Source organism: Apteryx mantelli, chromosome Z (genome assembly GCF_036417845.1).
Source record: "Apteryx mantelli isolate bAptMan1 chromosome Z, bAptMan1.hap1, whole genome shotgun sequence".
Classification (NCBI taxonomy): Eukaryota; Metazoa; Chordata; class Aves; order Apterygiformes; family Apterygidae; genus Apteryx; species Apteryx mantelli.
In genome coordinates this window covers 75,820,173-75,838,133 of record NC_090020.1, presented here as the reverse complement: position 1 = coordinate 75,838,133, position 17,961 = coordinate 75,820,173, and the positions used below count along the sequence as shown (strand labels likewise).

The 17,961-nt window shown below is 65.1% G+C and overlaps 4 protein-coding genes across 8 annotated transcripts; 1 reads left to right on the top strand and 3 right to left on the bottom strand.

Annotated features, from left to right (window-relative positions):
• Positions 1-1,110: 1,110 nt before the first annotated feature.
• Positions 1,111-3,679, bottom strand: LOC136995432 (B-cell differentiation antigen CD72-like). Its single transcript, XM_067316451.1, has 7 exons — positions 3,595-3,679; positions 3,411-3,512; positions 2,774-2,863; positions 2,125-2,439; positions 1,845-1,993; positions 1,617-1,714; positions 1,111-1,384 (listed from the first exon to the last, which is right to left on the bottom strand). The coding sequence occupies exons 1-7, from the start codon at positions 3,677-3,679 to the stop codon at positions 1,237-1,239; spliced, it is 987 nt and encodes a 328-aa protein (XP_067172552.1). The 3' UTR covers positions 1,111-1,236.
• A 1,748-nt stretch (positions 3,680-5,427) lies between these two features.
• On the bottom strand, positions 5,428-10,593 carry LOC106493369 (killer cell lectin-like receptor subfamily G member 1). 5 transcript variants are annotated; one of them, XM_067315590.1, is made up of 7 exons: positions 10,086-10,593; positions 9,782-9,888; positions 9,123-9,233; positions 8,331-8,411; positions 7,423-7,670; positions 6,633-6,766; positions 5,428-5,816 (listed from the first exon to the last, which is right to left on the bottom strand). In XM_067315590.1, the coding sequence occupies exons 2-7, from the start codon at positions 9,855-9,857 to the stop codon at positions 5,618-5,620; spliced, it is 849 nt and encodes a 282-aa protein (XP_067171691.1). In that variant the 5' UTR covers positions 9,858-9,888; positions 10,086-10,593; the 3' UTR covers positions 5,428-5,617. The 5 variants fall into 5 exon arrangements, with proteins under 5 accessions (XP_067171691.1, XP_013808861.2, XP_067171692.1 ...); XM_013953407.2 differs by having other exon boundaries at positions 6,633-6,736; XM_067315591.1 differs by having other exon boundaries at positions 7,423-7,571; positions 10,086-10,592.
• Positions 10,594-11,055: 462 nt separating this feature from the next.
• Positions 11,056-16,057, top strand: LOC106493287 (uncharacterized). Its single transcript, XM_067316450.1, has 7 exons — positions 11,056-11,416; positions 11,652-11,726; positions 12,079-12,156; positions 13,403-13,501; positions 13,619-13,729; positions 13,946-14,089; positions 14,205-16,057. Exons 1-7 carry the CDS (start codon positions 11,080-11,082, stop codon positions 14,570-14,572), a joined length of 1,212 nt encoding a protein of 403 aa, XP_067172551.1. The 5' UTR covers positions 11,056-11,079; the 3' UTR covers positions 14,573-16,057.
• Positions 15,664-16,677, bottom strand: LOC106493297 (beta-1,3-galactosyltransferase 5-like). The gene has a single exon (XM_067316449.1). The coding sequence runs from the start codon at positions 16,675-16,677 to the stop codon at positions 15,664-15,666; it is 1,014 nt and encodes a 337-aa protein (XP_067172550.1).
• Positions 16,678-17,961: the final 1,284 nt, after the last annotated feature.

The window sequence follows — 17,961 nt, the reverse complement described above, 5'->3', positions numbered from 1 at the left end:
AAACTTTTTCAGTTTCTGGGAGAGGAGAGGCAGTGTGGAAGGACACTGGTGAGGCAGGGCCATGGCGTTGCAAGGCTGGGAGGTTGGAATAGATGACCTCCAGGGTCCCCCTCCAATCTCAGGTATCCTGTGAATCCATGACTTGCTCCTGCCTGTGCGAGTCTGCATTGCCTGGGGGAGCCGAGACTTTGTCTCTCCAGTGCCAGCGGAGGGGCTCAGTCCTGTGCCTGGTCCCACTGCCTGCACTCTGGCCAGCACAGCCTGTGATGCCACTGGTCATCATCACCGCAAGGATACATTGCTGGGTCCTATCCAGCCTCTTGTCCCCAGGTCCCCTAGGTCCTTTGTGGCACAGCTGCTTCCTTGCCCGTCCATCCTGGTGCAGGCGGTATCCCATTCCCAGCTGCAGGACTCAGCCTTTCCCTTGGTTGAACATCAGCAGGTTCCTGCCACCCCATTTCTCCAGGCCCCACTAAATGGCAGCCCTGCCCTCCAGCATACCCACCACTCCCCCAACTTGGTGTCACCCATCAACTTTCTGAGGGCCTTCCCCATCCTGCATCCAGGGCACCAATGAAGGCTCTAAGGAGTACTGGCCCTGGGGTTGACCCCAGAAGGCAGACACCAGTGACAAGATGCCACCAGTCACATGTCGCCAGTCAAGAACAGGGCTCAACCAAGGGACAGGCTGGGGCCATGGGGAGGTGATGGTGGGAGGAGAAAGGGCAGGACAGGAGCTGCCAACAGCCAGCGCAGGAGGCGAGGGGCACCCAGGCAGTCCAGAGCACTTCCAGAGGGGGACAGGTTGGGGACACAAATGGCACCATCATCCACAGCTCTGAAAAGGTGCAAGAGGCACATCACAACCAGCACACAGTCAACAGCCTCAGACAAATGCAGCGGATGCGAGCAGGGCTCGATACTGGCCTTCCCTGCCCCCGGGGTGCTGCGAGCCGTGCTGGCCAGGGCACACAGGCACACGCGTCCAGGCGCTGGAGGGCAGGTGTTAGGGGGTATAAGTGCAGGCATGAGTGTGAGAGAGGGAAATACCAATTGTTTTCCAAAAGTCTTGCTTTAAAACACAGACTCCTTCCCAAACCGTCTCCTCAGAGCTTTGCAACATGTTTGAGGCAAGGCGCAACGTGGATTCTTGCATTGCAGCACAGGTGAGGGTGTCTCCTCAGTGCAGCCAAAGATCCTGTCCCCAGGTCCTATGATGGGGCAGGGGAGTCGCAATCACCCCTTGGCCAGGAGAGGAAACAGGGTGTCAGATGCGCTGCTCAGCTCTGGGGCCTGCTCGCAGATCCACAGGCGTTTTTCCGAGCATAAGTAAGGCTTTATTTCCCCAGCATGTGCTTTTCCACAGCCAAACAAATAGTACGGCCTAGAACAGAAGGGGCATGTCAGAGGTGCAGGGACAGCACCCCGTGCTCCCACCCTGCTCCCAGCCCTGCTGTGCTGCCCATGCAGCTGAAGCCCAAGGGCACTGCAGAGCATTGCCAACGCCCAAGCATTGGCCCCATTGCCAGGAGCAGCGACTGGCACCTCTCCCTCACGGCCAAGGAAGGTAGAAGAGCTCTAGGGGAGGGCCAAGCAGCCAGGACTACTATGCTTACGTTTTAGGTGGCTTCTGGTCCACCCACACATATGGCTTTTTCCACTCGGGATATGTCGCGCCCACCCAGTACTGGGCATCCGGTGCTGCCACAAAATTCTGCAGGGAGAGAAGCTGCTGAGGGCTCTGCCCTGCGCCTGCCGCTGCCTCTCGCCCCCCCCAGGGCTCTGCGCAGCCCCGGCATTCGCCACCACCCACCGGGGCGGCCACAGCCACCCTCCCTCCGTACCGGCACTGTCCACGACTCCCAGCGGCCTTGCACCAGGAGCAGAGAGGTTTTACTTTCACAGTCTCTTTTGCTGTCCCACCAGGTCTTCTTCTCCGCCGAGATGAAGAGGCACTTGCCCTTGTACAGCACCCAGCCTGAGGGGCAGCAATCTGGGGGCACGGGCAAGGCTCAGGGGCGCTCCCGGCTGTGGATGTCCGGGTGCTCCCAGCCTGGCCCGGGAACGTCCCCCGGCGTCTCCCCAAAAGGCGCCGCTCCCCGTCCCCACCCGCCACTGCCCTACCTGTATTGACGCAGGCGCGCAGGCTGCTCACGGTGCTCTCGCTGGCCTTGAGCCTCCCCTGCACGTCCTGCAGCTCCTTCTCCGTCCACCTCAGGGTCCCCGCGACGCGCTCCAGCTCGGCGTCGCGGCGCCCCAGCTCCCACCGGCTGCTGTTGCCCTCCAGCCACGCGCGCTGCAGCTCCGCTGTGGCCTGCTCCAGCTCCAGCCGCGCCTGCTCCAGGCTCTGCTCCCGCACGCTCACCTGCTGCGAGAGGCGGCCGCGCTCGGCCGCGTGCGCGCGGGAGGCGTCCTGCAGCCTGCGGGCGACCTGCCAGTCTGGGGACAGGCGGGGGAGCCGTGGGACGGGGCCGGGACGTCCGGGCAGGGGACGCCGGCACTGCCCCGCGTGGGGCGCCGCGTGGGCACGGCAAGGGGAGTCCGGCCCTGCCGCGAGCCGCCCGCCACCGCAGCGTGCGTGCGTGCGTGCGTGCCCCGGGCAGCCCCAGGGCACGGCGCAGCCCCGCGGCTTCCTCCGCGGCTCCCGGCCCTCCTCTCCCTCCCTGCTGCCGCTCGCCGCCCCCGGGCCCCGCTGCCCCCCGCTGCGCCCCGCTGCCCCCCGCTGCCCAGCCGCCCCGCGGCCCCGGCGGCGCCCAGGGCAGCCCCTACTCACAGCACAGCCCCAGGGCGACGGCGACGGCCAGCAGCAGCAGGCAGGCTGCCAGCAGCCCCATGGGGACGGAGCGCAGCCGGCGCCAGGGCCCTGCAACACACGACCGGCCGCGGATCAGCCGCCCCCGCGGGCCCCGCTGCCGCCTCCAGCGTCCCCACAGAGAGCCGCGCGCCGGGAAGCCCCGCGCAGGCCCCAGCCCTGCTGCCCGAGCTGGGGCCGGCAGCGGTCGGGGAGCCGTGGGGACGCGGTGGAGACCCGCGTGGGCACCGGGTGGGGGTGTGCGCCCCAGCGCCTTGGCTCGCGGCGATGTGCGGCCAAAAGCATCTGCCGACGCGGTGGGGAAGTGCTCCCATCCGCGAACGCAACGTGTCGGCGGATGCTGCCTGCGCCCTGCCGTCCCGCTGGCTCCGCTGCTGCAGCCCCAACCGTGCCGGCGCCCAGAAGCACGAGCCGGCGTGGTGGGGCCCCAGCTCCACGTGCTGCCGCGGCCGAGCACAGTTGCCACGGCCCTCTCCACCGCCAGCCCCCCGACCTCCCGCCCTTCATCCTCGCGGGGTGGGAGCAGGAGCACCCGTCACCCCCCCTCGCCCCACGCCGGGTCTCCCTGGGGTGCCCCGGGCTCCGGGTGGGCACTCACCTGGGCTGGGCTGGGGCCCGGGCCCCTGCCCGTCCTGCCCCGCGGGCGCCTGCCCCGGCTGCACGTTCTCGTAGGGGCTCTCCGCCTCGTCCTCGCAGAGGGCTGTGGGCAGGCAGGGAGAGCGGGTGAGTCTGTGGGGCCCGGCCCTGGGGTGGGCAGCTCCGGGGCTCCCGGGGCATCTCACCTGCCTCCAGTGTCTGGCAGGGCGTGCTGCGTCCCGCGGGCACCTTGGCAAACCTCAGGTCAGCATAAACCACGCTCTGGGCCATGTGGACAGGAGCTGGCTGTGTCCTGAGCAGCTCCAGATCAGGGACTTTCTACTTCTCTGTTATGTTGAGATCCGGTAGCAGATTTGTGGCTGTGACAATTGGGGTGGAGCAACTTCTTGCTTTGTAGGAAAGCAGAAGTGCTCACGTTATCTGCAAAATATAGATTACTTTTGGGCAGCTGTTACTGTAGGGGGAGCTAACTGTTCTCCATCCTGGGCACCGTGCTCTGCTCCCTACAGGGTCCCAGCCCTACCATGAGGTGAAGAAGGATGGTCAGCTGCTCTCCCAGTCCATGAGGAGAGCCTGACCCCAGTGCTTATGGGCCACAGCGGATCCATGCTGTGCAGTGTCACAAGCCTGCAGGCAAGAGCAGGCCTCAGGGATAGCACAGGCCCCATCGCAGCGGAATGCATCGGTTGACAATCTCCTGGGGTATCTACAGCCCCATGCTGTAGTAATGGCAATAATGAACAAAATGGCACTGCAGAAACCCTCAACGCTGGTGGAACATTGTGACAATAGCGGTAAGAAGTGAGAAACAGGAAAACAGCAAGGAAACAATGAGACACGATCAAGTGAAAGACCCTTAGGCTGTGATTGGTTTAAGCTACTGTTACTGGGGAAGAACAGTGAGAAAACTACAGAAGATCAACACCAGCTTGTGCGAGCGTGGACCCTGCTCTGGGTCCTGACCACAGGACCACCACCAGATGCGAAGGGGACGTCTGCACCGTGATTTCTTTGTGAAAGACAGTGCATCAAGGATCAAATTTCCTAAGACAGCAACTTGGCTGCAAACCCAAAGTGCATGTAGTATAATATGTAGTATAGTATTTTGTGCCTGACTATAGAGAATTAGGCTGAGATTAACCTATGAGTGAGTAATAAATATGCATTGCTTGTGGTCGTGCTACACCTTGAGTCCGTGCTTTTTTATGGTCTCCCGTAAGTTAGTGACCGTTGGAAAGAATCCTTGGCCACAAGGCCACTGCGCAGCAGCTGTTCTTGGAGCAGGCAGAGCAGAGGGGTCTCTGGCTCATCACGGCTTGGGTGACACGAAGGGGACACCCACAAAGGGACCAAGAAGCAGGTTTGGTGAGAGGCAGTGCAGGAAAAGGGGAGTTGATCTATAGGACCAGAGGGGGCTGAGGAGAGGACGACCCGGCACCGTTCGCGGGAGCGTGCAGGAGCAGGAGTGCAAGGAGTAGGCGGCACGTGGGGTGGCTTTGCAGGAAAGGCAGCTGTCCCCAACTGGCCTGGGCCCTGCACCTTCCATCCACCCACCCTCCTGCCTGCTGCAGGCGTTGGACTTCCTCTGCTCTTCACCATCCCTGTCCTACCGCCCACCTGGGCAAGAGCCAGGCTGTGATCCACCGCATACGGCAGGAGGGGCACCAAGTGATGGCTGTGCAAGAGCTGCGTGCTGCTGGCATGACCCAGGTGGCCAGTATCAAACCAATGATAGCCCCCAGCACCAAGCAGGGCTTTTAGGCTCTCACACACCACCCAGCCTTGAAGTGAAGCGAGTGCATTCGCTGTGATCTCCACAGATTGCATGAGCACCAGGACACAAGCTGCTGCGCAGCCCAAACACTCTGCAGGGACCAGGGAGGTAAAGGACCTGCAGAGAGGCACCTCTCGGCTGCCTTCCCTGGAGGCGTATAGACCGCCGGCAGCGGGTGCCACAGCTCTGCGGTGATGGCGCTGCCTCCCCACCGGCGCCCTCCCTCAAAGACAGCTACAGCATCCGCATGTCAGAGTTTATTGACACAGTGCACAGATCTGGGCTACGAGGGAAGAAGAGCTCTGCATTAGGAGACTGCAATCTGGGATGCCAGCGCACGGGAGGACAGGTCAGGCAGGGTGCAACGGCAGCGACGGTGTCCCTGTGCTGCCAGGGTGGCCAGGCTGGAGGTCCCTGCAGGACCTGGGCCCGGGTTACCAGTGCCTCGCACAGGTGTAGGTGGTATTCCCCCAGAGGAAGGCGGGGGGTGCGGACTGGACCCACTGCAGGGTGGCAGCACTCTTCTCACAGATCCAGCTGTGGGCTTCCCTGCACAGGCCGCCAGACAGGCCTGAGCGAGACACCCTCCCGCAGGACAGGAAAGAGTTGGTGAAACGCTGGATTGGGAAGAGCCTGCATGGAGAGAGCGGGGTGCAATGGGATGGGCTGAGATGGGTTGGGGTGAGGTGGGATGGGGCAAGATGGGGTGGAGCAAGACAGGATGGGGTGAGATGGGATGGGGTGAGATGGGATGGGGAGAGACGGGATGGGGGCGAGACGGGATGGGGGTGGGACGGGTTTGGGTGAGATGGGTTTGGGCAAGAGGGGTTTGGGTGAGATGGGTTTGGGCAAGACAGGATGGGGCAAGACGGGATGGGGTCAAGAAGGGATGGGGCGAGATGGGTTGGGGACGAGAGGGGTGGGTGCGTGAGGGGATGTGGCAAGATGGGATGGGGCAGGCTGATCCAGCTCCTCCTCTGCCAAGGGACTGGAGACTGTGCAGAGATGCCACAGGGGCAAAGCTAACCCTCACCGTGGAGCAGTGCCCCTCTGCCATCGTTCCCTGATCAGGGTACCCATCCCAATCTCTTCCCACCCTGTCCTTCCCCATCCTGCACGCAGCACCCTGGGCCCCTCCTGACAGGGCTCAGCACCAGCTGCACCTAGGAGAGCCTGCAGGGCCCCATGCTGGAAACCTGCTCTTGGGGGATCCCCCAGCCTCTCATCCAGACCTCGCTTGTCCCCAAGGCATGAACGCTGGGGTCAGGCCTCTGCAATCTTCCCTCCCCTAAAATGCCCCAGTGCAGCCCTGGGAGGGGATAGGTGGCCAAGTCAAGGAGCATATCTCTGCCCGCCTGCACGCTCCCTGTCCCCCAGTCACCTCCCAGAGCCCAGGGATGGGATGGGACCCCCAGCAGCCCTGGCTGGGGGGCAAGCCGAAAGCCTCACCCCTTCAGTGCAGTGCCATCCAGCCACTTCCAGTCAGCCTGGGAGCTGTCGCGCTTCAGCCCCACATGGAACACATCCACGTTGGACATGCGTGCCAGGAACGCCTGGCGCATGAGGAGACGAGCGTGAGCTCCCTGAAGGGCCAACACACTGCTGCCAGCACGGGCACATGCACATCATGCCCAGACACTCCCACGGACAGACACGGCTACATACCCCCCACACCAGCAGGAGTTCACACAACTGCATGCATGCACATGTGAACAAATGCGTGTGCCCTCTTGGAGGGGCAGTCGTGCCGCACACGGGAACACGCAGCAGCCGGGCAGGAGGGCTGGAGCAGCATGGAGCTGGGCACAGCTCTCTCTCACGAGTGAGTGTGGTGGGGGGCAGGCTGCGGGGCAGAGCCTGCTGCCGTGGGGCTCATGTGTGCCAGGCCAGGAGAAACACAAGTCCGGCGCATTGGAGGGACACCCTGCCTGACTCTTCAGACACAGCCCCAGTTGCGTGATCAATAACAAGAGCTGAACAGTGTGGGCAGAGCATCTCCAGCTCTCCAGCTGAAGGCCTGGCTGTGCTCTTGGCACATGGGCCAGAGCAGTGGAGACTGGACACCATTGCTGAGGTAAAGCCAAGCCAAGGCATTGTTTGGCCCTTGCTGTTCTGCCTTCCCAAGAAGGTGAGGACAACTAGGTAGGGTGCACAATTTGGTAGAGGTGGTCATTGGCATGGCCTGATGCCCATGGGTGGGTTAGACAAGCCAGACTGGGTGTCAGCAGGGTGCACTCACCAGGGTGGCATTGGCTCGGATGGTGACCAGCTGTGCCTCTCTGGAGCAGCAGTCCTCTTTGCTCTGCTCCCAGGTCTTTTTGGCAGAAGAGAAGTAGTAGCACTGCCCTGCGTCCCAGAGCCAGCCGGCTGGGCAGAACTGGCATTGCCCTGCACACCAGAAAAGCAGCCTGCCCACAGCTCCAGGAGCAGCGGGGACAGGGGAGCTTCCAGGGGCTCCCACCAGCTCCCAGCCAGGGCTTGGTGCTACTGCAGCAGGGTGCAAGAGGGGCAGCCAGGGAGCCATGGCACCTGGTTGTACAACCAACCCAGCATGCTCCTGCAGCTGCCCCATGGAGCGGACCCCTACACTTGTGTCTTCCTCCTGTGGCCCAGCTCCTATATCCCGTCTCCAGCCCTGTGGGACTCTGGTGGGAGCCCTGAGGGAGGTGGGTTGGTTACATGAAGAGGCTGGCACAGGGGAGGTGGGTCAGGGAAAGGAGCTCCAGGTTCAGTGGAGCAATACAAGGATCCCCTACATTTGCAAAGTGCTGGGAATACAACCAGGATTTCAGCTTTACCGGAGGCCAATCTAAAGAGAGCATCTGATGCCGTCTGGCTCACAGACGCTCATAGCAGCAATAAGTCTGCAGCTTGCCCCGTGCTTGTGGCGTGTCGAGGCGAAGCTGAGCTGCCCTGGGGTTCTCTCTCCCAAACAGGTCCTGGCAATGCAGCACGTTCAGCAATGCTGCGGCAGCTCTCCAGGCCATGAGCCAGAGGCCAAGCAGCAAGGATGGAGGAAGACTGGGGTGGGGGCATGGTCTGGAGGGAGCTCTCCCTCCAGCAGGGAGTAGGGCCAGATCCTGCCCCTTGTAAGGGCTTGCCAGATCCTCTCCAAAGCTTGCCCAGAAACCCACCACGTTCTCCTACCTCGCAGAGTCTGTTGCCCATAGCTGAGGGTCTCCTCCGTGCTCCAGGGACCATGGGTGCAGCCTGCCAGTTGCCCTAAAACTACAGACCAAGAGCACAGGAGTGTCCCTGCCAGTCAGCCTGCAGGCCCAAGTCCTGGGCTTTTGCTCCCAGCAGCACCCAGTGCACACTCCCATGACCAGGAACCCCACAAGAGCCACGGCCAGCCTGCAGCTGAAGGCTTCCTGTGCTTTAAGCCAGTCAAGCCTGCTGATGCCCTTGTAGCTCTTGCTGTGCTTCTGAGCCCATCACATGACAGACTTTCGCGGAAAGTGCTTCTTTCTCTCAGTTTCAGTCTTGCTGTTCTCGGTCCTGTCTTCATCTCATTGCCAGGTGATGGAGCAGGATGCCCCAGGGCCCTTCCTGAGCCCACGCTTTCCTCCCTGCCTTTCACTCGTCCATGCTGCAGGCGCTCCAGACAGACAGGCCTGGGACCTGCTCCTCACCTCACCAATTTTGCTACTTGTCCCTGAGCCCAGAAGCATGCAACACCCTCAGCTCCAAACAGGAAGACCCAGCTCTGTACACAGCGCCCAGAGGGGCAGGTTCAGGCTCTGCTTGAGCATGGAGCAGGGTCGGGGCAGCTGCCCCCTCGGCAGCCCAGCAGCTCTGTCCCCATCTGGCACACGTACAGGATGGACTGCACTGTGCCGAGGCTGACCCCGAGCCCCCAGGCCTGGCTGCGGTGAGCCCTGGCACCACATGAGTGGCTGGAGTGGCACCGGCAGTGACTGGACGTAAGCAGGTACTCACGGTGGAAGCTCAAGCCAACGAGAACAATTTGTGCCAGCAGGAGCAGCAGGCAAAGGAGAGCCAGGCTGAGGGCTGCACAGCGCCAGGGCTGCTGCTTCATTCGCTGAGGAGCTGAGAAAAAGAGATAACCTGGGTCCTGAGGGCTCTGCGGGAGAGCAGCAAGGATCCCCCACGCCAGGAAAGGTCTGTGCACCCTGGGCAGGTCTCAGGAGGGCATCTGGGGAGCCTGTAGCTATGCAGACATTGATCTCCTCCAGACGATGTCCCCCAGGACAACTGCAGCACTGGTGTGGGCCGAAGGGAGAGCCCAGCTGCAGCACCCAAACTCTGCTAGAAGCTGTCCCTCTGCAGATGGCACTTGGCATGGGGGGAGCAGGAGTGCCTGTGCCACGCATCTGGTGGGCAGTGAGTGTCCCCTGCCCTTGAACCCCTCCTGCCTCTCACCCCCAGCGCAGGCAGTCTGCCAGGCGGCTGGAGAGGAGCTGTTTGGCAGAGGTGCAGAAGCAGATACCTGAAAAGAGTGAGTGGCGTGGGAGTACTGCTGGGGGAAAACAGCCCTGCAGAGAAGAGAGAGCTGCAGGAGGGCAAGGGGAAGTGGCGGGGAGAGATGCGGGTGCTAGGAGGGCGAGCAGGGCAGGGGGGCACCAGCATGCCATTACCTGGTGTGGGGGTGAAGTGCAGATCTGCGTAAGTGACGCTCTCTTCCATCTCTTGGTCTCTCGCTGTGTACTCCATCAGCGAAGCAGCAGCCCCCTCCTTTCAGCAGCTGGGTGTTACACGAAATGGAAAGTGTCACTTCCTGGCAGTATCCCCAGAGACGCTACCCAGGCCGCAGCCTGGGTGAGCCCCAGGCAAGGCCGGGACCCAGGAGTTCCCGGCACAAGGGAACCCAGCAGCCCCGCTCGCACAGCCCACACGACCCTGCCACTGCGGCAGGCTGGGTCTCGCGCAAGGTCCCATTACCAGCCCGTTCCCCAGGTTCACGGGGCGGCAAACAGCATGGCTCTGCTCCTCCCCTGCCCGGTTGCTGGCACATGGCAGGTCGGAGGCCGTGGGGTGCCGTGTCCTGGCTCTTCGCGTGCTCAGCAGATCTGTCTCGGGAACTGAGGGGGATCGGTCCTACATTGAGGAGCAGGGCATGGGGCCCTGTCCTCGTCCCCAGACTCTGCGTGCTCAGAAGCAGCAAGGCGGCAGCGCGGCGCTTGCTCAGACGTGGTTTCTGCTTCCTTTCTTGCATTGGGCTATAGCTGTGTGAGCCCTGGAAAGCCCGGGGCTGCCTGCTGCTTCCCTTCCCCAAAAGGTCCGCAGGCTGCTCTGCTCTCGCTCCCCCTGCACCCCGCTTGTGCCTGCAGGGGCTGGGGGGGCCGAGCCCCCAACCCCCCCCGGGGTGGGCTCTGCCCCGGGACTCCGCGCCGGAGCTGGCACCCCGGGGCCGAGGGGCGGGGAGGGGGCGCCCGCCGCCCCCGCGAGCCCGCAGCCCGCAGCCGGCCCGCGGCAGGGGGATGCCGCGCTCGGGACTACGTTTCCCAGCGGCTCCTCCCGGGGCTGCGGGTCGCACATGCTCGGTGCGGCGCCCGGCGCGGCGCGGCGCGGCGGGCTCCCGGGGCAGCTGCCGGCGCGGCTCCCGCTGCAGCTCGCGGTGCGGCGCCGCGGCTCCCGGGGCAGCTCCCCGAGCGGCTCCCGCGGCGGCTCGCGGCGGCTCGCGGCGCGGCGCGGCGGCTCCCGCGGCAGCTCCCGGTGCGCCCGCGGCAGCGGCTCCCGCTGCGGCTCCCGCTGCAGCTCCCGGTGCGCCCGCGGGAGCGCACGCCGCGGCCGCGGGGCTGCTCCCGGCCCGGCCCGGCCCGGCCCGGCCCTGCCTCGCCGCCAGCCCGGGGCCGAGCTGCCGCCGGCGGCCGCCCGCCCTCCCCCGCGCTCCCGCGCCCGCCGGGGCCCCGGCGCCCGCCGGCCCGCCGGCCCCATGCCCCGAGGGCGCGCCTGGACGCAGGCGGAGATCCGCTGCCTGCTGGCGCTGGTGGGGGGCTGCGGGCAGGTGGCCCTGCTCATGGCCTCCACGTCGCGGCCCAACGAGGCGCTGTGGCGGGACATCTCCCGGGGGCTGGCGGCGGCCGGCTACAGCCGCAGCGTGACCCAGTGCCGCTCCAAGTGGAAGGCGCTCAAGCAGGCCTTCTACTCGGAGCGGGAGACGCGCCGGCAGGCCGGCCGCCACTCGCCGCGCGTGCCCCCGCACTACCGCGCCATGAAGACCATCTGGAAGGCGGCCGGGCGGCCCGTTTTCGGCGAGAGGCGGCTGCCAGGTGGGTCGCGGCCCTCCCAAGGGGGCGGCGAGCCTTTGGGGGCAGGAGGGGAGCACGCGGCTGGGCCCGCAGGGTAGTGGGGCTGCTCGGCACGGGCTCTGCGCCCCCAGCCCTTGCCTTGCCGGTGTGCCGGGCTGGAGTAGCACTGCTCCTTGCTAGGAGCTTGCTCTGCACTCCACACTGCTGGCTCAGTGCCTGTTCCTCCTCCTTGCCTGATCCCTTTCTCTCTTCCTAGACCGGGTGAAGCTGCCTCCCAGGAAGCGTGGGCCACCCCTCGAGGACCACTCTCCATCCTCACCCGAGCTGCAAGGTACCCATGGGCTAGGGTGGCTGAAGTGGGGTCTGTCCTGGCTGCGCGGTGATGTTTACATCTCAGAGGGGCTGGGGAGAGTTTACGTGATTTTGGGGGCCTGGAGGGGAGGGTGTGGACAGCTATGCCCCTCCCTGGGATGTTCATTCTGTTTCCTCCTGTTGACCGCTGGCTTGCGGTGCCGCGCTGGGCAGCAACTGGTTGTGCTCCTTGGTTCATGCCTGGGACCAGTCCCTGTGGGGCTTTGTCTGGGGCAGTCTGGCTCTTGTTCCCCAGGGTGGCTGGGACCCCTCGTCTCTGCTACTGAAGGTCTTTTCTTCCCATGGCACCTCCCCTGCTGCTCCCTCTGCAGAGCACGTCACCTGCACAGACGCCCCGGGCATGCCGCCGTCCCCGCCGCTGCAGTGCGTGAAGGACGAGCCTGCGAGCCGTAAGTACTGGTCTGCCCTGCTGCGCTGGGCTGCATGGCCACAACTCCAGCCCAAGCCCGCTCCAGCATGATGGGAACGTGATGGGCTTAAGGAGTGAGGGGCCCTTCTCCCAGGAGGGACCAGCTACAGTATGGTCCCTAGGCAGGGATGCTCCTGGACACAGAATGGGGATGTTGGGACTTCTCCCTCCAGAGGCTTTGGCTCCAAACCAGCCCCAGGGAGTGAAGGGAGGGGAAGGGTGGGATGGGAAAGGAGGGGTCCACAGCTCTGACCCAGCCTTGGGCACAGGGAAAATTGCTGGCTGGTCAGGGGCAGGTGATGGGGCTCAAGGCCTCTAGGGGACAGTGGCCCTGATCCAGTCCAGGGGGCTCTTCTGGCTGTGCGGCAATGCAGGCATGTGACTCCTCTTCACTTTAGCAGGTCCTGGCTCCCTCCCCCTCCCCAGCAACACCATAAAACTTAGTTTGGAGAGGGTATGAGGGCCAGAGCCCAGAATGCATGTGCCCCAGAGCTCCCCTGCCCTGCAGCATACTCAGGCACAGATTCTGCACCTCCCTCACTGCCTGCACACCCAGACGAGTGCTTGGGAGGTTTGCCACCAAGGTGATCCAGGGTACATCCCTGGGTCTGATTTGTCTAGGCAGGTGAAGGAAGCGGATGCTGTTACCCCCAGCCTGCTCGCTAGCTGGCAAGGATTAGGCCTTCAGGGCAGAAACAGGTTAAACATCTCCCCTGCAAACATGAGCAAACAAGATCAGAAGGGTTATATCTCCGGTTGGTCCTGATCCCAGGGCACTGCACTGCAGGAGTCTTTGGGAAAGCCCTGGCTGCTTCATATCCCTCTGCCTCCCCCCTCTCTAATGCCAGGGGGTGAACCCCGGCGTCCTGGCCAGCTTCCGTACTGGATAATTACGTTCTGTCTCCATAAATTCCCCCTGCAGTTTCAAGTGGATGTGGGATTCTCCTTCACTCCTGTCCTAATCTGTTGTGTAGCGTTGCTGTGCGCTGCTAAACAGCTGCTGCCTTCCACCCCAGAGGTGGCTGCATTGCAGTGGTGGGTGAGTGACTCCTGCTTTTGTATCTAGCTTGTAAAACGCTTTGAGGGCCGGCAGGGCGCTGTGGAGCTGTGGCTAGGGCATGTCGGGCTGCGGGGCTGGCCGTGGCAGGCGAGGCAGACCCTGGGCTGGTTGGGTTGCCCCACAGGTCCCGTCAGACCGCGCATCTCTCCCCTCTGCTCTCTCCCAGCAGCTCGTCTGGACCACGTAGCTGGAGTGCCTCCTGCTCCCTCTCCTGTACCACGTAAGGCTTTTTTTGCCCTGCTTGGCCCAGTAACCTTGCTCAGCCGCGTGAGCAGAGGGCTGTGATGCCTGCGGTTCTGATACGGTTCTCGTTGCAGACGCTGGCCACCCGTTCCCTCCCCTTCCCCTCCTCGGTGAGTATCGCACCTGCACCGTGCTTGAGCGCCCTGGGCGGGAGATGGTCGTGCCCGCTCACGTGCTGCATCTGCTCTTGTTCCAGACTTTCACGCCGCCTTCCCACTCCTGAAGCAGGAAATTGCTGAACAAAAAGCTGGTAAGAGTCTGCAGTCTCTTCTCGTGCAGTGCAGCAGGCTCGGCTTGCAACTTGGGGGGGGATTCAAACAAGTGCTGCCTGCCCATAGGGATGCGGGCACGCACCTCCCGGAGGCAACGCTGGCATCAGGCGCTGCAGCAGGGAGGCCAGCCCGGGCACAGGGTGTGGGCAGCTCTGCGACCCTGGTGCTCTCTCCATGCCAAACTGTCTTGGCAGGTTCCCCTGGCGAAATGTCCCTGGTGATGGGAACGGGAAACCAAGCGCTGCCGGCGGCTACCAGAGACTCGGGCTCCCCTGGAAGGGCTGCTGCGAGCGAGCAGACAGCAGCAGGTGAAGAGGCGTCAGGCACAAGCCTGCAAGGTGCGTCCTCACCCCCCCCATCCCGGCAGTGTGCGGGGCAAAGCCTGGCGCTGCACCGCCTCGGAGGCCTGCTCAGGGCTCGCTCCCGCTGACCCCGCGCCCCGTCTCGCTGCAGGCGCCAGCGTCGCGGGCTTGCTCCAGAGCGTGCAGCAGCTCCTGGTGCAGATCCTGCAGACGTCACAGCAGCAGCAGGTGCTGCTGGAGAGCCTGGCCAGCGACACCGTCTCCCACCTCCACGTCATCTCCGACAACCTGGTGCAGGTGGGCGAGACGCTGCACGAACTGCTGCTCCAGGCGCACGCCCGCGCCGGCACCCTCCCCAGCCCGCTCGACCGCTACATCAGCCGCGCGCCCCTTTTCGAGGGCGGCCCCCAGCCCCCGCTGCTCCCCGGGGTGCCCTGCTCCCCTGGCGCTCCCCCTGCATCCCCCTGCCTCAAAGGGGAGCCTCTGGGGTCCCCCGCCACCAGCTTCACCCCCCCGTGAGCGCTGCTGTCCCCTGGGTGCCCGCGGGACTGCCCACATCCCCAGGGGGGCCCTATGCAGTCGCTGCACCGATCTTTATAGCAAAGACCCTGGATATTTTGGGCATTTATAAAAGAGACAGATTTTAATAAAATTAAAAATAGCTTTTGTAACAGCAGCAACGCTCACACAACTCTTCCCCCCTCCCAGGGGGACATTCCCCTTCTCGCTTTTGAGATGAGCAGAAGGGGAACTCGGCTATTTACAGCCTCAGAGAAACTCCCAGGCTGCAAACCGCAGGACAGATGTGCCTCCTCTGACCTTGCTCGCGCTCACCCGCCGCCTTCCAGCTCGGCCGGGGGCCGGCAGGGCTCCCTGCGTCGAGGATGGGCCATGCGGCTGTTGTGGCACGTGGAGAGGCGGCGGCGGGCAGGCACGGGGCCATGCGTCACCCAAGGGAGGGGAAGGCGCTGGCAAGGAGTGGAGACCTTGGGCCACCCTGGCCTCCGTGGGTCCCCGTGGGGCTGGGCAGTCTGGGGAGGACTGAGGACCCTGCCCTGGAGAGGCGCCAGCCCCCTTGGGGAGGGTGACGCTCTGTGCTGTCCACGCGGCGCTTAGCCCTGCAGCGTCCTTGGCCAGACCTGCAGCCCTCTGGGGCTGTGGGAGTCCTGGGCAGACGGGGACAGACCCACAACAGGGCCCATCTGGGGTCTGCCCCCTTTCTGCCCTGTGCAAGGCCTGAGCCCATGCCCTGCTCGCGCTGCTGGCTGGAGCACCAAGCCACATCCCGCGCTCCAGCCACTTGCCCCGATCAAGCCGGGGAAGGCAAGGGACTGTCTGGGGAAGACTGGGTGCGTGGAAGCCCTTAAGGGACTGGTGGGGCGCTGCACCCATCTTGGCAGGGATGGGCTGGCCAGGGTGCACGCTGTGCCCCAGCAGGGCGGGTGATGCTGCACGTGTGCCCTGCAAGGCACCGTGGCTGTTGAGGTCATGTGCGCTGTGGTCGCACGTGGCCCCTGGGTCCAGCGGGACCCATGGCTGGCCCCTGGGTGGTGCACCCAACAGTGGTCCTCCGCATGGCACCGTCATGGCTGGACTCGGGCGCCGGCAGGTCACTTCCACCGGGTGACCTCAAGGCTGTCGCGGCAGGCGCTGCGGGCCTCCAACATGCTCCTCCGCGCCGCCTCCTGCTCCCGCGGGCTCAGGTGGTGGATCACCATCAGGTACCGGTAGTTGCAGACGCGCCACCGCACGTTGTGCTTGGCAAAGCGGGCGCTGGCTTTCGCCCGGACCCCCGCCTCCTCCGCCAAGATGCCCACGTAGGCGTCTTCCACGGGGATGGGGCGGACGCGCTGCGCCGCCTCCAGGATCTTCTCAGCCGCATCCAGGGAGAGGACGTAGCCGATGCCGCTGGCGTAGGGTGGGTACTCGTCCGGGCGGTAGTCCTGCCGCGACACGTACCACTTGCTGGAGGGCTCGCGGATGACCTGCCGCTTCTCCCGGGAGAACAGGGAGCCCACGTAGAGGCCTGTCCTCACCGTGTTGAGCTCAGCCAGGAAGGTGGGGAGGCGATCCGTGTTCACGAAGCAGTCATCATCTGTCTTGAGGATGTAGTAGGGCTGGCACTGCTCGGACGCCCACTTCAAACCATGCATGACCTTCAGGGTGAGGTTGCGGTACGTGTCCTTGTAGTTCCCCACCAGGATGTCCCCAAACTCCTGCCGTTCCCTCTGCATGCGCTGGGCCACCTCCGCGTTGGCCGCCTGCCCCACCAGGAACACCGTCTGCCACTGGTTGGCGGGCCGTCCCTCCTGGGCGGCCCAGGTCCTCCTGATGACGTGCCGGGCCTCCACGTTGCCCGGCGCGGATGTCACCAGAATGAGCAGCACTTGCCCCCGGGCGCAGCGCGGGCCGGCGCGGGGCCCCGCGAACAGCGAGGCGAAGTCGACCCCCTGCACAGCTCCGAGACGGGGCCGCGCCGGGAGCCGCCCCCGCGGTGCCAGGCGGAAGCGTCCGGCCACCGGCCACTTCTTCTGCACGTCCCCGGCGAGGAGCAGCAGGCACCAGAGGAGGAGCGAGAGGAGGAGGCTGGCGCAGAGCAGCCTCTTCCAGCACCACGAGTGCATCCGGGCCATGGAGGGAGGCCAAGGGCATGGTCAGCCGGGCCAGGGGCGAGGGAAGGGGCCGCACGCGCCTGCCGCGTCCCAGCTCACCGGCACCGCGGCCGGCGAGCTATCGCGGCGACGCTGGAGCCCGGCTGCCCCGCCGCGCAGGGCTGGCTGCTCGCGGGGCGGCAGGTCCTGGCGCGCCGGGGCGCCCCGTGGCGCCGGGGCTGGGAAAGCCCGTTGCCTCGCGCGGCGCCGTCTCTCCTTCCGCGCCAGCTGCGCTCCCTGAGACGGAGAGAAGGGCCGGCCGCCAGAGCGGAGGCACGCGGCCCCGTGACGCAGTCAGGCAGGGAAGCGGGGCGCGCAAGCCCCGGCCCCCCGAGCCCACAAGCGCTCTGTGCTCCCGCAGGAGCCGGGCAAATCCCGGCGGGGGAAACCAAGGCACAGAGCGGGGCCTGTGCTCCCACGGCGGCAGACAAACCCTCCTCTGTGCTTCCCCCGGCAGCGCTTAGGAAGCGGCTGGCTGCCGGCCAAGGGCTCTGGCCTTGAGCCTCGGCGCCCGGGGGCCCGCTGTGTGCAAAGAGCGCCGGCTTCACCCACCCTCGCGCGGTGACGGTGCAGGGTGGGCAAAGGCCAGGGGAGGGAGGAAGGTGGGATCCCGCCGCAAACAGCCCCGAGCCGTAAGCTGGGGGAGGCCGCAGCGCTGCGAGCTGCCCTATTGCACCGCCGTGCTCCCCGCTCTGCCACGATGCCCACGGCAGGGGGGCCGCGAGCCGGGGGGGTGCCCAGCGCTCACGCTGCGCCTGGCAGCAGGGTGCTGAGCCTTCGTTTCTGCTGGCGGAGGGGCCCCGGGTGGCTCCAGGCAGTCGCTGGGGTCTGCCGGGCACCCACCTCTGCTGCGAGGGCCCTGGCAGCGCTGCCTTGTGTTGGAAGAGGTCCGCGGCGCCGAGCTGGCCCCAGGCGGCTGGAGAGGCAGCCGCAAGGCTGCAGCCTCGCTCCCCCAGCCCCGGGGCACCAAGGCACCCAGACCGCTGGGTGCGGAGGACCCTGGGCTCTGGCAGGCTCAGGGGGGCACTGGGGCAGCTGGGCAGGCTCTTCCCCTGCATGGAGAGGGGGCAGTTCCCCAGCAGGAGGAGGCTCATCGGCCCCCGTCCTGGGGCAGCATATCTCCAGCAGGGACCCTGCAGGGTCCCAGAAGGTCCTGCCCAGGGCACACACTGAGGACCAGTGCCAGCACCCCGCGGGTAGCAGCAGCACCACAACTGCCCCAGTGGCTCCAGGACTGCTCAGCGCAGCCCCAGGGCA